The sequence below is a fragment of the Oncorhynchus keta genome, chromosome 5, assembly GCF_023373465.1.
Source record: "Oncorhynchus keta strain PuntledgeMale-10-30-2019 chromosome 5, Oket_V2, whole genome shotgun sequence".
NCBI lineage: Eukaryota > Metazoa > Chordata > Actinopteri > Salmoniformes > Salmonidae > Oncorhynchus > Oncorhynchus keta.
Genome location: NC_068425.1, coordinates 36,882,904 through 36,897,523, shown reverse-complemented (window position 1 = coordinate 36,897,523; position 14,620 = coordinate 36,882,904). Strand labels below are relative to the sequence as shown.

Sequence of the window (14,620 nt, the reverse complement as noted above, 5' to 3'; positions counted from 1 at the left end):
TCAGTGTTGTGTTGTCTCGTGTTGTCTCAGTGTTGTGTTGTCTCGTGTTGTCTCGTGTTGTCTCGTGTTGTCTCAGTGTTGTCTCAGTGTTGTCTCAGTGTTGTCTCAGTGTTGTCTCGGTGTTGTCTCAGTGTTGTGTTGTCTCAGTGTTGTGTTGTCTCGGTGTTGTCTCAGTGTTGTGTTGTCTCAGTGTTGTGTTGTCTCAGTGTTGTGTTGTCTCAGTGTTGTGTTGTCTCGGTGTTGTCTCAGTGTTGTCTCAGTGTTGTGTGTTCATTGTTGTCTCAGTGTTGTCTCGTGATGGTATTGTCTCAGTGTTGTCTCGGTGTTGTCTCAGTGTTGTGTTGTCTCGTGTTGTTTCAGTGTTGTGTTGTCTCAGTGTTGTGTTGTCTCAGTGTTGTGTTGTCTCAGTGTTGTGTTGTCTCGGTGTTGTCTCAGTGTTGTCCCGTGTTGTGTTGTCTCAGTGTTGTGTTGTTTCATGGTTGTTGTCTCAGTGTTGTCTCATGATGGTATTGTCTCAGTGTTGTCTCGTGATGGTATTGTCTCAATGTTGTCTCGTGATGGTATTGTCTGTGTTGTCTCGTGTTCATGTTGTCTCAGTGTTGTCTCGTGTTCATGTTGTCTCAGTGTTGTCTCAGTGTTGTTTCATGATTGTTGTCTCAGTGTTGTCTCATTGTCTCAGTGTTGTTGTGTTGTCTCAGTGTTGTCTCAGTGTTGTCTCGGTGTTGTGTTGTCTCAGTGTTGTGTTGTTTCAGTGATTTGTCCCGTGTTGTGTTGTCTCAGTGTTGTTTCATGATTGTTGTCTCAGTGTTGTCTCGTGATGGTATTGTCTCAGTGTTGTCTCGTGATGGTATTGTCTCAGTGTTGTCTCGTGTTCATGTTGTCTCAGTGTTGTCTCGTGTTCATGTTGTCTCAGTGTTGTTTCAGATTGTTGTCTCAGTGTTGTTGTTGTCTCATGATTGTTGTCTCAGTGTTGTGTTGTCTCAGTGTTGTCTCAGTGTTGTCTCGGTGTTGTGTTGTCTCAGTGTTGTTGTGTTGTCTCAGTGTCTTGTGTTGTGTTGTCTCAGTGTTGTGTTGTTTCATGATTGTTGTCTCAGTGTTGTCTCGTGATGGTATTGTCTCAGTGTTGTCTCGTGATGTTGTATTGTCTCAGTGTTGTCGTGATGGTATTGTCTCAGTGTTGTCTCGTGTTCGTGTTGTCTCAGTGTTGTGGTCAGTGTTGTCTCAGTGTTGTCTCGTGTTCATGTTGTCTCAGTGTTGTATTGTTGTCTCAGTGTTGTGTTGTCTCAGTGTTGTCTCAGTGTTGTCTCGTGTCTCGTGTTGTCTCAGTGTTGTCTCAGTGTTTGTTGTGTTCAGTGTTGTCTCAGTGTTGTCTCAGTGTTGTCTCGTGTTCATGTTGTCTCAGTGTTGTCTCGTGATGGTATTGTCTCAGTGTTGTCTCAGTGTTGTCTCGTGTTCATGTTGTCTCAGTGTTGTCTCGTGATCGTGTTCAGTGTTGTCTCAGTGTTGTCTCGTGTTCGTGTTGTCTCAGTGTTGTCTCGTGTTCATGTTGTCTCAGTGTTGTCTCGTGTTCGTGTATTGTCTCAGTGTTGTCTCGTGATGTGTTGTCTCAGTGTTGTCTCAGTGTTGTCTCGTGTTCATGTTGTCTCAGTGTTGTCTCAGTGTTCAGTGTTGTCTCAGTGTTGTCTCGTGTTCGTGTTGTCTCAGTGTTGTCTCAGTGTGTTCAGTGTTGTCTCAGTGTTGTCTCGTGATCGTGTTGTCTCAGTGTTGTCTCAGTGTTGTCAGTGTTGTCTCAGTGTTGTCTCGTGATCGTGTTGTCTCAGTGTTGTCTCAGTGTTGTCTCAGTGTTGTCTCAGTGTTGTCTCGTGATCGTGTTGTCTCAGTGTTGTCTCGTGATGTGTTGTCTCAGTGTTGTCTCGTGATCGTGTTGTCTCAGTGTTGTCTCGTGATCGTGTTCGTGTTGTCTCAGTGTTGTCTCGTGATCAGTGTTGTCTCAGTGTTGTCTCAGTGTTGTCTCGTGATCGTGTTGTTGTCTCAGTGTTGTCTCGTGATCGTGTTCGTGTTGTCTCAGTGTTGTCTCAGTGTTGTCTCGTGTTCGTGTTGTCTCAGTGTTGTCTCGTGATCGTGTTCGTGTTGTCTCAGTGTTATATCAGTGTTGTCTCGTGATCGTTGTTCGTGTTGTCTCAGTGTTGTCTCAGTGTTGTCTCGTGATGGTATTGTCTCAGTATTGTCTGTGTTGTCTCGTGATCGTGTTCGTGTTGTCTCAGTGTTGTCTCGTGATCGTGTTCGTGTTGTCTCAGTGTTATATCAGTGTTATAAATGCCTTATGAACTCAGGATTTTAGTAAAGTGTTATCAAACAATACAGCCAAAAGCGACAGGCTTTAGGAAAGGAAGGAGAGAGGAAGGTGTGTCTGTGTGGCAGGCCTGACACCCTGCCTCCGGTTCCCTCCTCTCTGCCAAGGCAGGAATGTTTATGTGGGTTTTATGAGAAACACCTCAGTCACTGAGATGAAGAACAGACGCTGTGGTCGTCACACACACACACACACACACACACACACACACACACACACACACACACACACACACACACACACACACACACACACACACACACACACACACACACACACACACACAGTGACTAAAAGAGTCTGTTTCCACACAAGGTGTAGTTATGTAGCCAAGTGTATGAATGTATTTGTCTCTGTAGCTCTACTAACATTAGGCCTTGTCATAATTCACTGTCTGAACACAGCAGTCTGAGGCTTTGTCCCATTGGGCACACTATTCCCTAAAGAGTGCACTACTTTTGACCCCCAATGGCACCCTATTCCCTATATAGTGCACTACTTTTGACCCCAAATGGCACCCTATTCCCTGTATAGTGCACTACATTTGCCCAGGTCCCATAGGGTGTCATTTATTAGCCTGCCCTGTCTGGTTGCCAGTCTCTCTCTTCTTAGGTCACCATGTCCTTATCAACACTATGTTGAATGAGCTGCTGTGTCTCTCAGTCATCTGTCATTTAATCCCCCCCCCCCCCCTCAGGATTGGAACCGTACGTGGCACGTGGGAAACCCAGATCTGACCCAGTGCTTTCAGAACACAGTGCTGGTATGGGTCCCCTGTCTCTACCTCTGGGTCTGTGCCCCAATCTATTTCCTGTACCTCAAAAGCCACGACCGGGGCTACATATGCATGACCCACCTCAACAGAGCCAAAACCGTGAGTCCAGGGGGGCTCTGTGTGTGTGTGTGTGTGTGTGTGTGTGTGTGTGTGTGTGTGTGTGTGTGTGTGTGTGTGTGTGTGTGTGTGTGTGTGTTTTTATAGGGAGAGTCTGGGGTGGTGGTGTGTGTATGTGTCCATGTTTTTCTGCATGTGTCTGTGTGATCTGTGTTTTCTGTGTTATCTGTGTCTGCCTGTCTCCACGGTTCTTACAATGAGATAAGACCAGCATCCCGGAGTCGCCTCTTCACTGTTGACGTTGAGACTGGTGTTTTGCGGGTACTATTTAATTAAGCTGCCAGTTGAGGACTTGTGAGGCGTCTGTTTCTCAAACTAGACACTCTAATGTACTTGTCCTCTTACTCAGTTGTGCACCGGGGCCTCCCACTCCTCTTTCTATTCTGGTTAGAGCCAGTTTGCGATGTTCTGTGAAGGGAGTAGTACACAGTGTTGTACGAGAACTTCAGTTTCTTGGCAATTTCTCACATGGAAATAGCCTTCATTTCTCAGAACAAGTATAGACTGACACGTTTCAGAAGAAAGTTCTTTGTTTCTGGCCATTTTGAGCCTGTAATCGAACCCTCAAATGCTGATGCTCCAGATACTCAACTAGTCTAAAGAAGGCCTGTTTTATTGCTACTTTAATCAGGACAACAGTTTTCAGATGTGCTAACATAATTGCAAAAGGGTTTTCTAATGATCAGTTAGTCTTTTAAAATTATAATCTTGGATTAGCTAACACAACGTACCATTGGAACACAGGAGTGATGGTTGCTGATAAATGGCCTCTGTACACATATGTAGATATTCCATAAAAAATCATCCTTTTCCAGCTACAATAGTCATTTACAACAATAACAATGTCTACGCTGTATTTCTGATCAATTTGATGTTATTTTAACGGACAAAAAATGTGCTTTTTCTTTCAAAAACAAGAACATTTCTAAGTGACCCCAAACTTTTGAACGGTGGTGTATATAGCAAGACATGTATAGCAAGCTAACACTCTCTCTCTCTCTCTCTCTCTCTCTCTCTTCCTCTCGCTATCTCCGTCACTCTCTCTCTCTCTCTCTCTCTCTGAACAACCAGGAGAGTAATTTCAGAACACAGGCTTCTCTGTGTGGTAGAGTGTCTGACAAGACAATATCCTGACACACACCTCATTTAAAATATCTCATTTCCTCTTCCTTCCATCTGCATCCCAAATGGTTCCCTATTTCACGCACTACTTTTCACGCACTACCCCTAGGGCCCTGGCCAGAAAGGCTCTGGGCAAAAGTAGTGAGGAATGAGTATCCTAGAGTAGCAATAACATCCTAGATGCCTCCTGCTGTCGTGCCACTTAAACTTGACCCCTCAGCTGCTCCAGGGTCACTGCCCTGCAGCCGGCCGGCGAGGTTGTGTGTGTGTGTGTGTGTGTGTGTGTGTGTGTGTGTGTGTGTGTGTGTGTGTGTGTGTGTGTGTGTGTGTGTGTGTGTGTGTGTGTGTGTGTGTGTGTGTGTGTGTGTGTGTGTGTGTGTGTGTGTGTTTGGGTGCGTGTGTTTGCGTGTGTGTGTTTGGGTGCGTGTGTTTCTCCGGGAATGGGGTTTAAAGCAAAATATGAATTTCCATGATCTGAAAATGCACAATAAAGTCTTCTTCCTGCTCTGCTCTCATCCTCTCCTCCAGGCAGTAGGTTTTCTCCTGTGGATCGTCTGCTGGGCAGATGTGTTTTACTCTTTCTGGGAAAGAAGCCAACATGACAGCAGTGCCTCCTCCTCCACCCAGGCACCCGTTTATCTGGTCAGCCCCACCATGCTCGGCATCACTATGGTAACAACCAACACTGTTTATCTGGTTAGCCCCACCATGCTCGGCATCACTATGGTAACAACCAACGCCGTTTATCTGGTCAGCCCCACCATGCTCGGCATCACTATGGTAACAACCAACGCTGTTTATCTGGTCAGCCCCACCATGCTCTGGTCAGCCCCACCATGCTCGGCATCACTATGGTAACAACCAACGCCGTTTATCTGGTCAGCCCCACCATGCTCGGCATCACTATGGTAACAACCAACGCCGTTTATCTGGTCAGCCCCACCATGCTCGGCATCACTATGGTAACAACCAACGCCGTTTATCTGGTCAGCCCCACCATGCTCGGCATCACTATGGTAACAACCAACGCCGTTTATCTGGTCAGCCCCACCATGCTCGGCATCACTATGGTAACAACCAACGCCGTTTATCTGGTCAGCCCCACCATGCTCGGCATCACTATGGTAACAACCAACGTTTATCTGGTCAGTTTATCTGGTCAGCCCCACCATGCTCGGCATCACTATGGTAACAACCAACGCTGTTTATCTGGTCAGCCCCACCATGCTCGGCATCACTATGGTAACAACCAACGCTGTTTATCTGGTCAGCCCCACCATGCTCGGCATCACTATGGTAACAACCAACGCTGTTTATCTGGTCAGCCCCACCATGCTCGGCATCACTATGGTAACAACCAACGCTGTTTATCTGGTCAGCCCCACCATGCTCGGCATCACTATGGTAACAACCAACGCTGTTTATCTGGTCAGCCCCACCATGCTCGGCATCACTATGGTAACAACCAACGCTGTTTATCTGGTTAGCCCCACCATGCTCGGCATCACTATGGTAACAACCAACGCTGTTTATCTGGTTAGCCCCACCATGCTCGGCATCACTATGGTAACAACCAACGCTGTTTATCTGGTCAGCCCCACCATGCTCGGCATCACTATGGTAACAACCAACGCTGTTTATCTGGTTAGCCCCACCATGCTCGGCATCACTATGGTAACAACCAACGCTGTTCATCTGGTTAGCCCCACCATGCTGGCATCACAACCAACACTGTTTATCTGGTTAGCCCCACCATGCTCGGCATCACTATGGTAACAACCAACACTGTTTATCTGGTTAGCCCCACCATGCTCGGCATCACTATGGTAAAACCAACGCTGTTGATCTGGTTAGCCCCACCATGCTCGGCATCACTATGGTAACAACCAACACTGTTTATCTGGTTAGCATGCTCGGCATCACTATGGTAACAACCAACACTGTTTATCTGGTTAGCCTGTCTGGATCAAAGGGTATAGCGGCCTGTACCCAGGGTCTTAGCTGAGGGTACTGTCTACCAGTACCCAGTATCTAGTGATTCAGTATAATACTGTGTCTACCAGTATCTAGTGATTCAGTATAATACTGTCTACCAGTACCCAGTATCTAGTGATTCAATATAATACTGTCTACCAGTACCCAGTATCTAGTGATTCAGTATAATACTGTCTACCAGTACCCAGTATCTAGTGATTCAATATAATACTGTCTACCAGTACCCAGTATCTAGTGATTCAATATAATACTGTCTACCAGTACCCAGTATCTAGTGATTCAATATAATACTGTCTACCAGTACCCAGTATCTAGTGATTCAGTATAATACTGTGTCTACCAGTATCTAGTGATTCAGTATAATACTGTCTACCAGTATCTAGTGATTCAGTATAATACTGTCTACCAGTACCCAGTATCTAGTGATTCAATATAATACTGTCTACCAGTACCCAGTATCTAGTGATTCAATATAATACTGTCTACCAGTACCCAGTATCTAGTGATTCAATATAATACTGTCTACCAGTACCCAGTATCTAGTGATTCAATATAATACTGTCTACCAGTACCCAGTATCTAGTGATTCAATATAATACTGTCTACCAGTACCCAGTATCTAGTGATTCAGTATAATACTGTCTACCAGTACCCAGTATCTAGTGATTCAATATAATACTGTGTCTACCAGTACCCAGTATCTAGTGATTCAGTATAATACTGTGTCTACCAGTACCCAGTATCTAGTGATTCAGTATAATACTGTGTCTACCAGTACCCAGTATCTAGTGATTCAGTATAATACTGTCTACCAGTACCCAGTATCTAGTGATTCAGTATAATACTGTCTACCAGTACCCAGTATCTAGTGATTCAGTATAATACTGTATGAATGTGGTCCGTAGGAGGAGTGGTTTTTATAGTGTTATTAACACCTGGGCATGATTGGTACATGTTGGTCAGTGCATGGCGCTAGCAACGTCAAGGTCACAGGTTCAATTCCCACGAGGATCAAATGCATAATATTAAACGTGTGTGCACTCACAAGTGGTGTCAGATCTGAATAGGATGTACGTGGTCTATGTGTATGTGTCCGTCCTTGTATGTGTGTGTATATGTTGTTCTTGTGTGTGTGTGTATATGTTGTTCTAATATGTGTGTGTGTGTGTGTGTGTATATGTTGTTCTAATGTGTGTGTGTTCTCTCCCCAGCTGCTAGCCACCCTCCTGACCCAGTATGAGAGGTTAAAAGGAGTCCAGTCTTCAGGGGTGATGCTCAACTTCTGGCTGGTGGCCGTCCTCTGTGCTTCCGTCACATTCAGATCCAAGATCATACAAGCCCTCAACGAGGTGAGAGAGAGACAGGTTGTGTGTTAGAGCTGGGACGATGAACGGTCATACAGGACATCAACGAGGTGAGAGAGAGACAGGTTGTGTGTTAGAGCTGAGACGATGAACGGTCATACAGGACATCAACGAGGTGAGAGAGAGACAGGTTGTGTGTTAGAGCTGAGACGATGAACGGTCATACAGGACATCAACGAGGTGAGAGAGAGACAGGTTGTGTGTTAGAGCTGGGACGATGAACGGTCATACAGGACATCAACGAGGTGAGAGAGAGACAGGTTGTGTGTTAGAGCTGGGACGATGAACGGTCATACAGGACATCAACGAGGTGAGAGAGAGACAGGTTGTGTGTTAGAGCTGGACGATGAACGGTCATACAGGACATCAACGAGGTGAGAGAGAGAGACAGGTTGTGTGTTAGAGCTGGGACGATGAACGGTCATACAGGACATCAACGAGGTGAGAGAGAGACAGGTTGTGTGTTAGAGCTGAGACGATGAACGGTCATACAGGACCTCAACGAGGTGAGAGAGAGACAGGTTGTGTGTTAGAGCTGGGACGATGAACGGTCATACAGGACATCAACGAGGTGAGAGAGAGACAGGTTGTGTGTTAGAGCTGAGACGATGAACGGTCATACAGGACATCAACGAGGTGAGAGAGAGACAGGTTGTGTGTTAGAGCTGGGACGATGAACGGTCATACAGGACATCAACGAGGTGAGAGAGAGACAGGTTGTGTGTTAGAGCTGGGACGATGAACGGTCATACAGGACATCAACGAGGTGAGAGAGAGACAGGTTGTGTGTTAGAGCTGGGACGATGAACGGTCATACAGGACATCAACGAGGTGAGAGAGAGACAGGTTGTGTGTTAGAGCTGGATGAACGGTCATACAGGACACAGGTTGTGGTCATACAGGACATCAACGAGGTGAGAGAGAGACAGGTTGTGTGTTAGAGCTGAGACGATGAACGGTCATACAGGACATCAACGAGGTGAGAGAGAGACAGGTTGTGTGTTAGAGCTGGATGAACGATGAACGGTCATACAGGACATCAACGAGGTGAGAGAGAGACAGGTTGTGTGTTAGAGCTGAGACGATGAACGGTCATACAGGACATCAACGAGGTGAGAGAGAGACAGGTTGTGTGTTAGAGCTGGGACGATGAACGGTCAACGAGGTGAGAGAGAGACAGGTTGTGTGTTAGAGCTGGGACGATGAACGGTCATACAGGACATCAACGAGGTGAGAGAGAGAGACAGGTTGTGTGTTAGAGCAGGATTGTGTGTTGAGAGAGAGACAGGTTGTGTGTTAGAGCTGAGACGATGAACGGTCATACAGGACATCAACGAGGTGAGAGAGAGACAGGTTGTGTGTTAGAGCTGAGACGATGAACGGTCATACAGGACATCAACGAGGTGAGAGAGAGACAGGTTGTGTGTTAGAGCTGAGACGATGAACGGTCATACAGGACATCAACGAGGTGAGAGAGAGACAGGTTGTGTGTTAGAGCTGAGACGATGAACGGTCATACAGGACATCAACGAGGTGAGAGAGAGACAGGTTGTGTGTTAGAGCTGAGACGATGAACGGTCATACAGGACATCAACGAGGTGAGAGAGAGACAGGTTGTGTGTTAGAGCTGAGACGATGAACGGTCATACAGGACATCAACGAGGTGAGAGAGAGACAGGTTGTGTGTTAGAGCTGGGACGATGAACGGTCATACAGGACATCAACGAGGTGAGAGAGAGACAGGTTGTGTGTTAGAGCTGGGACGATGAACGGTCATACAGGACATCAACGAGGTGAGAGAGAGACAGGTTGTGTGTTAGAGCTGAGACGATGAAACGAGGTCATAGAGCTGAGACGATGACGGTCATCAACGAGGTGAGAGAGAGACAGGTTGTGTGTTAGAGCTGGGACGATGAACGGTCATACAGGACATCAACGAGGTGAGAGAGAGACAGGTTGTGTGTTAGAGCTGAGACGATGAACGGTCATACAGGACATCAACGAGGTGAGAGAGAGACAGGTTGTGTGTTGTTAGAGCTGAGCTGTCATACAGGACATCAACGATGACGAGCTCATACGGTCAGGACATCAACGAGGTGAGAGAGAGACAGGTTGTGTGTTAGAGCTGAGACGATGAACGGTCATACAGGACATCAACGAGGTGAGAGAGAGACAGGTTGTGTGTTAGAGCTGGGACGATGAACGGTCATACAGGACATCAACGAGGTGAGAGAGAGACAGGTTGTGTGTTAGAGCTGGGACGATGAACGGTCATACAGGACATCAACGAGGTGAGAGAGAGACAGGTTGTGTGTTAGAGCTGGGACGATGAACGGTCATACAGGACATCAACGAGGTGAGAGAGAGACAGGTTGTGTGTTAGAGCTGGGACGATGAACGGTCATACAGGACATCAACGAGGTGAGAGAGAGACAGGTTGTGTGTTAGAGCTGAGACGATGAACGGTCATACAGGACATCAACGAGGTGAGAGAGAGACAGGTTGTGTGTTAGAGCTGGGACGATACGGAGGCTGGTGACGAGAGACAGGTTGTGTGTTAGAGAACGGTCATACAGACATCAACGAGGTGAGAGAGAGACAGGTTGTGTGTTAGAGCTGGGACGATGAACGGTCATACAGGACATCAACGAGGTGAGAGAGAGACAGGTTGTGTGTTAGAGCTGAGACGATGAACGGTCATACAGGACATCAACGAGGTGAGAGAGAGACAGGTTGTGTGTTAGAGCTGAGACGATGAACGGTCATACAGGACATCAACGAGGTGAGAGAGAGACAGGTTGTGTGTTAGAGCTGGGACGATGAACGGTCATACAGGACATCAACGAGGTGAGAGAGAGACAGGTTGTGTGTTAGAGCTGGGACAGGTTGTGTGTTAGAGATGAACGGTCATACAGGACATCAACGAGGTGAGAGAGAGACAGGTTGTGTGTTAGAGCTGAGACGATGAACGGTCATACAGGACATCAACGAGGTGAGAGAGAGACAGGTTGTGTGTTAGAGCTGGGACGATGAACGGTCATACAGGACATCAACGAGGTGAGAGAGAGACAGGTTGTGTGTTAGAGCTGAGACGATGAACGGTCATACAGGACATCAACGAGGTGAGAGAGAGACAGGTTGTGTGTTAGAGCTGAGACGATGAACGGTCATACAGGACATCAACGAGGTGAGAGAGAGACAGGTTGTGTGTTAGAGCTGGGACGATGAACGGTCATACAGGACATCAACGAGGTGAGAGAGAGACAGGTTGTGTGTTAGAGCTGAGACGATGAACGGTCATACAGGACATCAACGAGGTGAGAGAGAGACAGGTTGTGTGTTAGAGCTGAGACGATGAACGGTCATACAGGACATCAACGAGGTGAGAGAGAGACAGGTTGTGTGTTAGAGCTGGGACGATGAACGGTCATACAGGACATCAAGAGAGGTAGAGCTGAGAGAGACAGGTTGTGTGTTAGAGCTGAGACGATGAACGGTCATACAGGACATCAACGAGGTGAGAGAGAGACAGGTTGTGTGTTAGAGCTGAGACGATGAACGGTCATACAGGACATCAACGAGGTGAGAGAGACAGGTTGTGTGTTAGAGCTGGGACGATGAACGGTCATACAGGACATCAACGAGGTGAGAGAGAGACAGGTTGTGTGTTAGAGCTGAGACGATGAACGGTCATACAGGACATCAACGAGGTGAGAGAGAGACAGGTTGTGTGTTAGAGCTGAGACGATGAACGGTCATACAGGACATCAACGAGGTGAGAGAGAGACAGGTTGTGTGTTAGAGCTGAGACGATGAACGGTCATACAGGACCTCAACGAGGTGAGAGAGAGACAGGTTGTGTGTTAGAGGACGATGAACGGTCATACAGGACATCAACGAGGAGAGAGAGAGACAGGTTGTGTGTTAGAGCTGAGACGATTCAGACATCAGCGAGGTACAGGAGAGAGAGACAGGTTGTGTGTTAGAGCTGATGACGATGAACGGTCATACAGGATCAACGAGGTGAGAGAGAGACAGGTTGTGTGTTAGAGCTGGGACGATGAACGGTCATACAGGACATCAACGAGGTGTGAGAGAGAGAGACAGGTTGTGTGTTAGAGCTGGGACGATGAACGGTCATACAGGACATCAACGAGGTGAGAGAGAGACAGGTTGTGTGTTAGAGCCCAGAATTACAGACATTTTTATTTTTAATTTGTATTTTATTTCACCTACAGGACATCAACGAGGTGAGACAGACAGGTTGTGTGTTAGAGCTGAGGATGAACGGTCATACAGGACATTTAACCAGGTAGGCTAGTTGAGAACAAGTTCTCATTTACAACTGCGACCTGGCCAATATAAAGCATAGCAGTGTGAACAGACAACACAGAGTTACACATGGAGTAAACAATTAACAAGTCAATAACACAGTAGAAAAAAAGGGGAGTCTATATACAATGTGTGCAAAAGGCATGAGGAGGTAGGCGAATAATTACAATATTGCAGATTAACACTGGAGTGATAAATGATCAGATGGTCATGTACAGGTACAGACATAGGCTACCTCTTACTGTGGATTGTTCTAGAACTATAATTTGGAGTGATTTTGCTGCACAATGTTCCTGTGGATTGTTCTAGAACCATTATTTGGGGTGATTTTGCTGCACAATGTTCCTGTGGATTGTTCTAGAACCATTATTTGGGGTGATTTTGCTACACAATGTTCCTGTGGATTGTTCTAGAACCATTATTTGGAGTGATTTTGCTACACAATGTTCCTGTGGATTGTTCTAGAACCATTATTTGGGGTGATTTTGTTACACAATGTTCCTGTGGATTGTTCTAGAACCATTATTTGGGGTGATTTTGCTACACAATGTTCCTGTGGATTGTTCTAGAACCATTATTTGGAGTGATTTTTCTACACAATGTTCCTGTGGATTGTTCTAGAACCATTATTTGGGGTGATTTTGCTGCACAATGTTCCTGTGGATTGTTCTAGAACCATTATTTGGGGTGATTTTGCTGCACAATGTTCCTGTGGATTGTTCTAGAACCATTATTTGGAGTGATTTTGCTACACAATGTTCCTGTGGATTGTTCTAGAACCATTATTTGGGGTGATTTTGCTGCACAATGTTCCTGTGGATTGTTCTAGAACCATTATTTGGGGTGATTTTGTTACACAATGTTCCTGTGGATTGTTCTAGAACCATTATTTGGGGTGATTTTGTTACACAATGTTCCTGTGGATTGTTCTAGAACCATTATTTGGGGTGATTTTGTTACACAATGTTCCTGTGGATTGTTCTAGAACCATAATGTGGTCAACAGTAATAGGCTATGCATTATGTTGATTCCTGCTATGAAACTCTCTGCCTGTCTCTGTTTGTTTGGCTGTCGGCTGCTGACTCAGTTCCTCTCTCCGCTGTGACACGGAGGAGGGAGAGATGCATTCTGAGAAGCATAATCATATGACCGTTGCTCAAGATGCTACTGTGGGGGGGGAATACAGTTCTCAAAACAACTACTGTTGTTGTAGTTACAGAGTCACAGCTTTCTGGGAGTTTTCCAAGTATCTCTCACCTCTTAGTATTGTGTTCGTGGCACCACTTTACAACCGGACTAGGCTGGAGTTAGTATGGTTCTGATGAACCCGCGGAGCCGAGCGCGCCAGGCCTAGAGCTGGGAAGTTAGGCCTAGAGCTGGGAAGTTAGGCCTAGAGCTGGGTAGTCGGGCCTAGAGCTGGGAAGTTAGGCCTAGAGCTGGGAAGTTGGGTCTAGAGCTGGGAAGTTGGGCCTAGAGCTGGGAAGTTGGGTCTAGAGCTGGGAAGTTGAGCCTAGAGCTGGGTAGTCGGGCCTAGAGCTGGGAAGTTGGGCCTAGAGCTGGGAAGTTGGGCCTAGAGCTGGGAAGTTGGGCCTAGAGCTGGGTAGTCGGGCCTAGAGCTGGGTAGTCGGGCCTAGAGCTGGGTAGTCGGGCCTAGAGCTGGGTAGTCGGGCCTAGAGCTGGGTAGTCGGGCCTAGAGCTGGGTAGTCGGGCCTAGAGCTGGGTAGTCGGGCCTAGAGCTGGGTAGTCGGGCCTAGAGCTGGGAAGTCGGGCCTAGAGCTGGGAAGTCGGGCCTAGAGCTGGGAAGTCGGGCCTAGAGCTGGGAAGTCGGGCCTAGAGCTGGGAAGTCGGGCCTAGAGCTGGGAAGTCGGGCCTAGAGCTGGGAAGTCGGGCCTAGAGCTGGGAAGTCGGGCCTAGAGCTGGGAAGTCGGGCCTAGAGCTGGGAAGTCGGGCCTAGAGCTGGGAAGTTGGGCCTAGAGCTGGGAAGTTGGGCCTAGAGCTGGGAAGTTGGGCCTAGAGCTGGGAAGTTGGGCCTAGAGCTGGGAAGTTGGGCCTAGAGCTGGGTAGTCGGGCCTAGAGCTGGGAAGTTCCTGTAGGACATTAGGCTAATCTATCTGCAACTAGCGACAACATATTTACAGTTAGATTAGCCTACATGGCTATCTAGCAACAACATATTTACAGTTAAATTAGCCTACATGGCTATCTAGCAACATCATATTTTCAGTTAGATTAACCTACATGGCTATCTAGCAACAACATATTTACAGTTAGATTAGTCTACATGGCTATCTAGCAACAACATATTTACAGTTAGATTAGCCTACATGGCTATCTAGCAACAACATATTTACAGTTAGATTAGCCTACATGGCTATCTAGCAACAACATATTTACAGTTAGATTAGTCTACATGGTTACCTAGTGACAATATCATATTTACAGTTAGATTAGTCTACATGGCTATCTAGCGACAATATCATATCTACAGTTAGATTAGCCTACATGGCTATCTAGCAACAACATATTTACAGTTAAATTAGCCTACATGGCTATCTAGCAACA

At 46.7% G+C, this 14,620-nt stretch overlaps 1 protein-coding gene and 1 long non-coding RNA gene across 2 annotated transcripts in view; both read left to right on the top strand.

The window, feature by feature from the left end:
• abcc1 (ATP-binding cassette, sub-family C (CFTR/MRP), member 1) overlaps nt 1-14,620 on the top strand; it is a 95,762-nt gene that overhangs the window by 2,004 nt on the left and 79,138 nt on the right. Inside the window, exons 2-4 of the mRNA XM_052519810.1 lie at nt 3,051-3,227; nt 4,896-5,039; nt 7,574-7,711. Coding sequence (XP_052375770.1) covers nt 3,051-3,227; nt 4,896-5,039; nt 7,574-7,711 — 459 coding nt within the window. The remainder of the gene's footprint in view (nt 1-3,050; nt 3,228-4,895; nt 5,040-7,573; nt 7,712-14,620) is intronic.
• Nucleotides 8,071-10,853, top strand: LOC127930251 (uncharacterized). Its single transcript, XR_008137502.1, has 6 exons — nt 8,071-8,117; nt 8,179-8,572; nt 8,907-8,973; nt 9,015-9,534; nt 9,903-10,162; nt 10,734-10,853. It is a non-coding gene; the product is annotated as an uncharacterized LOC127930251 (long non-coding RNA).